The sequence below is a fragment of the Glandiceps talaboti genome, chromosome 4 (genome assembly GCF_964340395.1).
Source record: "Glandiceps talaboti chromosome 4, keGlaTala1.1, whole genome shotgun sequence".
NCBI lineage: Eukaryota > Metazoa > Hemichordata > Enteropneusta > Spengelidae > Glandiceps > Glandiceps talaboti.
This window is the reverse complement of record NC_135552.1, coordinates 16,187,588-16,198,453: the sequence shown is the minus strand read 5'-3', so window position 1 is coordinate 16,198,453 and position 10,866 is coordinate 16,187,588. Positions and strand designations below refer to the sequence as shown.

At 38.4% G+C, this 10,866-nt stretch overlaps 1 protein-coding gene across 1 annotated transcript; it reads right to left on the bottom strand.

Annotated features, from left to right (window-relative positions):
- Nucleotides 1-8,759: 8,759 nt before the first annotated feature.
- On the bottom strand, nt 8,760-9,872 carry LOC144434228 (uncharacterized). The gene has a single exon (XM_078122683.1). It carries the CDS (start codon nt 9,870-9,872, stop codon nt 8,760-8,762), a length of 1,113 nt encoding a protein of 370 aa, XP_077978809.1.
- Nucleotides 9,873-10,866: the final 994 nt, after the last annotated feature.

Here is a 10,866-nt window from a genome sequence, read left to right as displayed (position 1 = left end):
CATCAAATATCAATGCTGACGAAAGAACAAGTGCGCCGCTTGCGTCAGAAAATCTCCTCACACTGCAGGATCATATTCGAGGAGGGACATTTCGTAGATATAAATGACAGAATTTAGTCTAGGTGGTATATGAAGACAGCAATAAAATTCATGAGAATGAATATATAAATTGAAGTAAAAACAATATCGAAATATCGAAACAAGAAGACATGTTCAATATTACTTTTACTTATTAGAATAAATAAATAGGTGAAAAATAAATGAATAATAATAATAATAATAATAATCTTTATTTATACTGGATAGTTCTTTAAGTATATAAACACTTGTCTCCCAAGAAGTCCAGTGAGGGCCATCCCTCATGGGTTCAGTGTTAATGAATGATTAAGTTAATGAATAAATGTTTGATTCCGTAATATCTTAACCCAAACTCGGAGACGACTAGAGATAGGCCGGTCTGGAAGAACATTTGGCGTGTTATAACCGTCATTGCATGGTAGCATGTTGGCAGTTATGACATACGTATACTTACATGTGATAGTAGTTAGCTTCAGATTCACACAACTGGAACGCCATGCATCCATTATCTTAGCTGTATAAGAGTAACCAATAGCAACCATTCTGTAATGTTAAGGTTGTAATTCCATCTCGTACTTAAGTACTTGTATCGCCGCCACTTACATCATTTATTTTCTGATAATCATGCCATTTCGGTGTCATAATTTCAATAGCATGTAAATCAGAGGATCCGGTTTCAACATTTTATACCATCCAAAAGTGGGTCAATTTCTTTATATGCATGCGGCAAATCACATCAACGGTTTTCCTCTTCCTGTGTTAGATTCCTAACTGAGTCATTATGTCTAGAGTTCGTATTATGTATACATTTACACAACACACGGCAAACACACACACACGCACACCACACCACACCACACCACACCACACCACACCACACCACACCACACCACACCACACCACACCACACCACACCACACCACACCACACAACACAACACAACACAACACAACACAACACAACACAACACAGCATAGCACAACACAGCACAGCACAGCACAGCACAGCACACCACACAACACCACACAACACAACACAACACAACACAACACAACACAACACGACACAACACAACACAACACAACACAACACAACACAACACAACACAACACAACACAACACAACACAACACAACACAACACACCACACCACACCACACCACACCACACAACACAACACAACACAACACAACACAACACAACACAACACAGCACAGCACAGCACAACACAACACAGCACAGCACAAACACAAAGTCAACCACAAACACAAGATTAGAAAGAATAATAACGTCCTGAGTGCAAATTTCACAAACTTTCTTGGAATAAATGCATGTAAATTGACAACTTATTCGCACTAACTTATTTGTCAAATTATGGAAGCATATTTGTAGATGATTTTTATTTTTCTAAAAGTTTGTCGATCACTTTAAACAAAACGTGAAATAATGTTTTGATTGTTGTTGTTGTTGTTGTTGTTGTTGTTATTGTTGTTGTTGGTGTTGGTGGTGGTGGTGGTGGTGGCGGTGGTAGTGGTGGTGGTGGTGGTGGTGGTGGTGGTGGTGGTGGTCGTCGTCGTCGTCGTCGTCGTCGTCGTCGTCGTCTTGGGATGTATGATATTGTTTAGTTCGATACTGAGAACTGAAACTTGTTCAGCACAAGCAACAGTTCATATAGTCGTATCAGCGATAGATATATTCGAAGCTTGCATGTGTTGGTAAAATTATCTCTGTCGAAGACTAATGTCATATATTTCGGGATGTATCAAATGAAACATCTGTCGGCACAACTCCACAATAGTCGTTTTCTGAGAGTGGTAATTTCACCTACTTCGAGACACGAAATTGAAGTACCACGTACTCAAATACACTTTTAAATCATGGATTTATTTTTTTTAAAGCTAAGGTGACTATTACGTGAAATTTTATCAGAAAATTTCGTTCTTATCCATCAAGCATGCATTTCGTTATAGTTCGGTGAATTTCTGATGAACAGCTATAGAGAATGATATGATAGGATAGGATAGAATCGATTGCAGGACGAGATTTGTCCATATACATCACCGGCAATGATTTAAACAACACAGCCAATGTCACCGTATCCCCACATCTGTCACTCTTTTTCCTTGTATGTGTACACCTGCATCGCATCCCGAAAAAAAGTTGTTCGTCACTCACAAATGTCAATCTTAATCACGTGACTTCCGCAAGGTGACCCCCTAAGTTACCCTTTTCGCGGATTTCCATTAAGGGATGAGCACTGCCTCGGGGTCTACCACGTCAAATTGATCACGTGACAATTAGGCCATATGCCACTGTTTCTGGTGAGCACCTAGGCTAAGAATTGCTATGAAATTTGTTTGTTTATTCTCAAATGTCAGCTATTTCCGCGAGATATTTAATTTTGTAATCGTTCAAAACATCAAAATATCTCATTCACGCAGTGTGAAAGAGCTTTACCGATAATGAATCTCAAATTTTTGACGACATGGAAAGATGGACTCATTGAATTGTCAGTGCAGTAATAGACGTATTCTGGGTTCTCCTTCTGTTCCTCTTACATGCTAAAGTATCAGGCTAGAAAACCAAACCACCAACTGTCACTTTTTCCCCGGATACTTGTAGATTTTTACAATCACAATGTCTAAACCCAAGAATGGTTGTTCTGTCGTGCGTTCAGGTGAGGAGGGAGCAAACAATAAAATTGTCAAAGTCCGACATGGCGTAAGAATTAAACCTTTTTTTATTAGAATTAGGCGGTTACCCGACCCCACCTAGTTTTTCACTTCCGACCCTAAACGATTTTACGTATTTGAGAAAAAATAAATAAAATCGTGAAACTTGTGATGTCTCGCGAGAAATAGTGGGTGTGGAAAATGACATAACTGTTCTTCCATTCTGTAATGGCTGTACATCTGATGAGAAGAAACCAATAACACAGAAACCATACGGAAAACAACGGAAAACATAAATAGTACCTGAACTAGACACTTACATACTGTAAGTAATGGAAAAAATTGAATAATAAACAAATCTACATACCCCATCTATTCTAAAATTGAGCTTAATCGGAACCACACATTTGTTACGCCTTATGCCATTTTTTTTTCCAACTTAATAGATGTACTTGCCAACTCACACTGATACGTGTATACGATCAAAGTATGTGTACACAGTGTATGTATTATCTTGTGTTGGCGGTATTTAAAGTCCGTGCCTGTGAAACAACGTTAACGACGATGTAAAAGAAATATTTACAGGCGCAGTTGCCGAATTAAAGGAATGAAGTTAACAATCATGTTAATAGTTTAGCCTCTGTGGGTTAAAAGCGGTGACCCATCGGCAGGTAAAATGGTAAATCCTGCATGGTTTCACATGAAAAGATTTTTTTTGGATTATTTTTTCATCTGTGAAAATGAAGTTTAATAGAGTTGCTGCTACTTCGCCCCCTGACCTGTAAGTTAAAATGTGTCAACGGAAAAAATTATTGTTTATTAACCTAACCCCCACCCCCACCCCCAACAAACAACAAAAAATGGAGGGTGGTTAAATAAACAAAAAAAACAAGGAACGTGTGTTAGAATACAAGCAATCACATACAGATACAGCTACGTTTGTCAGTTTCAACGCATTGAGTATTTTATTGGCTCCTGTAAAACTTGCAAAATATACACATCTCAAAGTGACAACATTGATAAAATACAAGTCAACTCATCACAACACGACAAGGCCTTCCCGTCATACATTGCGAGAGCAACGCAGCGAGGAAAATAGACATGCGCACCTCGGCCACCTCTCGGACAACCAGCTTGCTGTACCACGTATGTGCGGGAAAACTCTGTCGCAGCCATGCACGGTAATGCTACCATCAAATTTTAAGACGGTCTAAAACTACAAACTGGACAAACAAACTACATTTATTCTACAACATTATAGTGTATATGCGAGGAAACTATCAAGCCTGATGTATCAAAGTTAAAAATCAAAATATTTTAGGGAAAAATAGAACTTCTACCGTACAAAGGTTTTGAGTGCCGTACAAATATTAAAACTTTTATATATAATACTTTTCTCATCTACTTTGTTTATTTTCTTTTTCTTTTTTTTTGTTTTGTTTCGAACTAGTCTATGCCATAAAAATGTCGACTTGTGCGTCCAAAATATCACGCACAATCAATAGAGTTCAAAACTAGAGCAGTGTTCATTTGATATATTAAGGCTATTGATGGGTGGTGGGGTCAGTTTAATTTAGCAACATATAGAAACACAGTTCAGTGTTGCCAGGCACCTAAGGTATGAAATTCCAGTCATAAAATTTCAGTATGAATATGTTTCTATGGTAATATGACACTTTGGCACATTTTCGATGGTAAAAAGATATGAATATGTGCACTGAGTTCACTCGGTATTAACTTTTCCTCGTCAATATTAGACTTATTACATACACTTCGGTAAAAATGTATCGGATCTCCTTAATATTTAATTATCAACGAACAGAATATCTCTTCCTGTCGAAAAACCTTCGAACGCTTGGTCTAAAAATAATTCTCGCGATATTGTACATTTGGAGAGAGAAATAAAAACACTCAATATTGCACATAATCACACAACGTTTGGCCTTCAATGTTAAAGGTCAAAATGACAAAATATACATTTTGAAATAATATACAAAAAAAAGTGTTCTTTCTCAACAAAGTTCTTCCCATCGACACTGATTGTATGATTCAAAGTAAATATTCAAATTAGTAGATATAGTGTATGTAAAACGAATGAAATGTACACGTATTCTATAGTTTGTTGTAGTAACGCTTCACAACCGAACATTTTTTGCAAGTTAACGGTGTTGAAACTTTTATCGTAAATTTGATTATTTTTGCACCAAAAGGTTGACGTTACTCTGGTTTGGAGGTTTATTTCTAAGCTTTCAGTCCAAAACGAAGTTGGGATGTCGAAAAAGTTTCAGAAAAAAACACCTACATTTTTGGTCATATAACAATGGCGGGAAGGTCAATAGTGTATCGTCAATTTACATGTGCTATATATGATTCCAGTCGAAAATAAAGTTGAAACGTGATAAAAAATAACAAAGAAAACACAAAGATCTCAAAACGATTTTGGTAGGTTGTACTTCATGTGAACATAATACATTTTTGTCTCTCTGTATAGCAACGTTTACGTATTCTAGTATAGTTCACGTTGTAAAGAACCCCCCCCCCCTCACACTCACACATACACCTACACATAAACATACACACGCACGCACCTCCAGTATCACTTTGAAAGTGCAGTCCAGAGTTTAAACGAAATTAAAAATGAATTCGAATTAGTAGTCTGTCACGTGAAATTAGACGTAACTGTAGCTATCGTTTTTGTCGCTAATTTCAATGACGACACGTGTGTCAAGTTGAAGACGCATGCGTCACTTTTCAAATGCGGCGTTTGCATATATTTTTGAAGAAAATTGCCGTTTTTAATTCCACGAGTTGGTTTTACACTCATGCTATGCAAGGCCTAGGTATGATCCAATAGGTCAGACTAGACTAACGATCGTATCATATAACCAAAGTATAATGTGTTGGTCAATGTCAAACAACAGCTTCATTGAGCTCAGTATAAGCTTATCCGGGAAGCTTATATGTTGGTTGTCTGAGCTTGAACATGACACGCATATTAATGTTTAATTGTGGAAGGTTGTCTTATATACGTACAGGTTTATTTTCAAGATCAAATCGATTCTTTGCTTAGTTCAGGAGAAAGAAAAGTACTTATGAAAAATTAGATGTTAACATGTATTTTGACTGATTGTAAAAATGAATGTTACTGTAGATAAGTTTTGACGGCAAGGTGACGCCCTTAAAATGTTAGTGTTTCTTCATGATAAATATAAGTGCTGCTCACGTGAAATGAAGTGTTCTCAGTAAAATGATTTATGAGCGCGCGTAATTTAAAGCTATTTCTGGAAATGCCGTTTTGTTTCACCAATTGAGATTTACAGTCTTACTAAATTTTAGGAACAAAACTAATAAGAACGAAGTGGGTTAATATACACGAGTAGAAAAAAAATCCCGACCGAGTTTCTACATTTCAACAGTACGTGCTTTTCAAGCTCCAAAGTGTCTATTTAGAGAAGCAGTTGCCAGGTAACGAAGCTTCGGAGAGTTTTTTAATCGGCCACTTTGTGCTTCATCGATTGAAGTCGTAAAAATTATCAAATAACGCACGGTATTGTGAACGATATGCTATGTTATAACACTAATCATATTATACACGTACATAGTATTTCCTTTTTGAATTTCATCTCTTTTGTGTTCCCGTTCACGTTGTGAAACCCACCCTGCTCGTTCCCCGTTACTGGTGTTGCGAAACAAAACGGGATAAAGTCAACAGTATTGTGTTGTACAACAATGGGGCGTCGTTCTATTTGGTGTCTGCATAGTGCGTGAAAACACAAGCAAAGAATAGCACTCGTAACGTACAGTGTTTCAGCCATCAAATTTAGAAAGATGTTACAATATTTCATCCACACGACACAATGCAAAAAAACAAAACCGAGAGAGTTGTGTCACGTCATTGCAGTGAAATTGACATATGCACGATTATAGCTGAACGAGTGTGTAACTTAACATTTCTCATTTACGAAATAAACTTATAGTACTATAGATAATGCCGCTATAAGCTTATATATCCAAAGGAAATTTTCAGCTTCTCTGCGTTTACCCTACAACTTTTTTTAAGCATATTGCTTAGTCAATTCTTAGCCGAGAATAATGCCATTGTCGCCTGACTGATTAGGGAAAAGCGCGGTAGACCTGTCCTATCATAATCAAATTAGGGCCCATCAATTTTTATGCATACTAAATATGATTCCAAAGTTAAAACCAATTATCGACGGAGCACGCGCACCTGGGACAGAGGCCAGGAAAACCGCACTGAGGTCGAAATGGGTAGGCAGATCGACAGATGGGCTATCAACACACACACACCAACGTCAATGATACATTTGTTATTCCGAACTCAGGCTTTTTGGATGAGTCGCGAATGACACTAACATGACTTTCTCTGGTCATTAACCGTTGACGATACATAATCCTACTCAATTTTTTTTATCTCATAAAAGTTTCAAGCGTCTAACCATTTTTGTTCCTGGTCATATAAAAAGGCGTTGAATTTTCTAGTTTGATGTGGCTTTTTATCCCTTAAAACTCATGGATTTGACTTTTTAAGTAACGAATGCCAGTAAATGCCAATAATTACACCATAAAATATTGCCATAACATTTCCATCTCTCTCTCACTCTCTCTCTCTCTCTCTCTCTCTCTCTCTCTCTCTCTCTCTCTCTCTCTCTCTCTCTCTCTCTCTCTCTCTCTCTCTCTCTCTCTCTCTCTCTCTCTCTCTCTCTCTCTCAAAACAAAACCCTAATCAATTTCAATAGTTGCAATTAGTGGGGCTTAAAAGGCAAGGTAATCCGAAACCGGTATTATGTCGTCACCTCACAAAGGCGTGATCTCTGCTTATTTAAATTTCCGAGAATAACTGTTACATTTCGAACAAAAACATAACTATTATATATGATCAACGCAATTACACCAATCGGGTGAAATCGACGTAGATTTGAATCAAAATATATCCCCGGTTATTTGTGTAAATTACCCAATGCTATGTGTGTACACAACACTAACAACATCTCTCTCTCTCTCTCTCTCTCTCTCTCTCTCTCTCTCTCTCTCTCTCTCTCTCTCTCTCTCTCTCTCTCTCTCTCTCTCTCTCTCTCTCTCTCTCTCTCTCTCTCTCTCTCAAAACAAAACCCTAATCAATTTCAATAGTTGCAATTAGTGGGGCTTAAAAGGCAAGGTAATCCGAAACCGGTATTATGTCGTCACCTCACAAAGGCGTGATCTCTGCTTATTTAAATTTCCGAGAATAACTGTTACATTTCGAACAAAAACATAACTATTATATATGATCAACGCAATTACACCAATCGGGTGAAATCGACGTAGATTTGAATCAAAATATATCCCCGGTTATTTGTGTAAATTACCCAATGCTATGTGTGTACACAACACTAACAACATCTCTCTCTCTCTCTCTCTCTCTCTCTCTCTCTCTCTCTCTCTCTCTCTCTCTCTCTCTCTCTCTCTCTCTCTCTCTCTCTCTCTCTCTCTCTCTCTCTCTCTCTCTCTCTCTCTCTCTCTACGATGAGTTCGAAATACTCAGGGAATTAGAAGGTACAAAGGGACAAAGAGCTAGAACGGTAAAGTGGATAAAATGTACATTAATAAACTTTAACTGACGTTACTTCAAACCTAATTAAACGGGAATCAACCCACGGGAGTTTATAATTATTCCAAAGTCTTCTCTTTGAAAGGCACATCAAAAAGGGGGATTTTGGGCAATATTGTAATATAATAAATTGTGTTTCGAAATCAGATACTTTTTTTTTCATTTTCTTTTTTCCCCGTTGTAAAATGAAAAGTGCACATTTACTAGTGGTGTGTTACCTTTTTTGTAAACTGCTTGTAAAACAAAAAATACAACGGCTATGTCGTATGTGTTCAGTTTGCGCTCTATCGACAGTGTCAGTGGATAAGTACGTGGTCCTGTTACTTGTGGTCATGCTGATGATGGTGGTGGAGGTGTTGTTGTTGGTGGTGATGGTGATGACAACACCACAGAAAGGCCAGTTCAGCTGTCGAACACAGCATCGGTTGTGGCGTCCAAGACACTGAGTTGTAATTCTCTATCAACCAGCGGACTGTCGTAATGGACGAAGTCATCCAGGGACATGTCGCAGTTCGTCGTCCCTTCAGTGGCCATCTTTCGTAGCGAGGTCAAATTCATGCCGATGTTTTGCATGAAATGAGCTGATGGTGACGTCATTAGGGCCGCTATATTTTGAAAAGTGTCCTGTGTAGTCAGTGGTATTTGCGGGGCATTGCGAGCATTCTCTAAGTTTTCCTTGGAGAGAGCAGGGAAATAACTCATCCTTCCGTGATATGATGTCTTGGGGCTGTTTGTGACATCACAACCGCTGAATTCACTGCTCTCGCTAACACTTCCACTCTTGTTGGGGATAAATGTCCCGTTTATCTTAGCCTCAAGAAAGTTCAGTATAACATTACTACCAGTGTCGACTGTGCCGAGCAAAGCGGGTTCAAAGTTTGACTTGTCCGGCCAAAAACTAAAGTTGAACTGTTTACATGTGTTTGCTTCTGGTAACAAAGTCCTTGGGTTCAATTGCATGCATCCTGCAACTAAGTTTGTGGTTGGTTGAGATAGACCTTTTGACAAAGTCTGAGCAAAGCTGACCGTGTCTGGTACGGTATCCGATTCCAAGATACTCGACAAAGCTGCAATGTAATTTTTGGCCAGTCGCAGGGTTTCAATTTTCGACAGTTTTTGAGTTTTGGAATAGCAAGGAACAACTTCTCTTAGGTTATCCAAGGCTTCGTTCAAGCCGTGCATACGGTTACGCTCCCGGGCATTGGCCTTTACTCGCCTTTGTTTAAATTTCAGGATACGTGCCTTGGTCATTCTCTTTTTCTTCGGACCACGTCGTTTTGGCGTCGGTTTCTCGTCCGAGTCTCGAGCCTTCTGTTTTCGCGTTTGGTTGCGTCTACGTAGTGGATATTCCCTCTTCGATGATTTCCCGCTCGGTGTGGTCACTGGAACGGACGGAGAGTCTTCACAATCTTCCTCGGACATTAGCTCTTCTCCCTCCGACGTCTCATCTACAGCATCGTAGCAGTAAACATCCTGTGCCTTCATTTTACTGCGACCGTCGACTGCACTGGGCATACTTCGGACTCTTAAGCTTATCCGATGAATTCAAATGCTTCTACAATAAAAAGAAATATCGATAATTAAATTTGTGAATGTCTATTTCCATTAGGGCATCGTCTAACAAGAGAAGTTGAACTCAATTGTGAACGATTGATTCTGTCTGGCCTTCTAATTTCATCATTTTTAGCAAATGTGACTCACGTCGTTCAAGTGACTAATATTCGGGTTTGAGTTATCGTCCCATATCACATTCATCAACCCATCAAACTTACGGAATCGCTTGACTTTCTGACTAATTTTGGTACGGGGAAAAGAGCTTAGGGGTTTTGTGTCACCCGTTCTGCACCTGACTCTAATTTAGATAGGATATTTTTTTTAACAAATTCATTATATGGGATTTGTCATCAGGATTAAACCGAGGAACTTGCAACTGCCAGACGTAATGACAAAGAGTGCCAATTGTATGTAACCCCTAACAAGCTTTGCTGTTTTGAATGAGAGACTGGAATTAATAGAAATCGAACGTAGATGAATTCACGTCAGTTCGTCGGTAATACAAACAGACGAAAATTAATACAAATTGATTGATTGTTTAGATGTGAATGAGTCCCACTTTCCGTAGAATTTGCATGATTTGTGCTGAGTTAAGTGTTGCCATGCGTTGGATTTGAGCTGTGATTAAATTCCACTGTCGGGTTTTTTAGCATTTTGTGATGTCGTAAACTTTTCGCGTTAAAAAATTACCACAAAAAAAAACGTTTTTGTTTGAAAAACTTGCAAAACAGCCATGTAAGATGTGCGTATAAATTGTTTTCAATTAACAGTTACGGTTTCCCCCACAACATGCATCGGAACAATAACATAAATAACAAGAAGTAAAGGCGTTGATAGTCGACATGGCTTCGGCATTGGAGGGTGAAAATTTGTGGCGGGAATTCATTGTTCCAAACAAAGAAAACAATTTCGAAAAATGATGTCATCCTGAAATTACAAAAGACAAGGTTTTGAT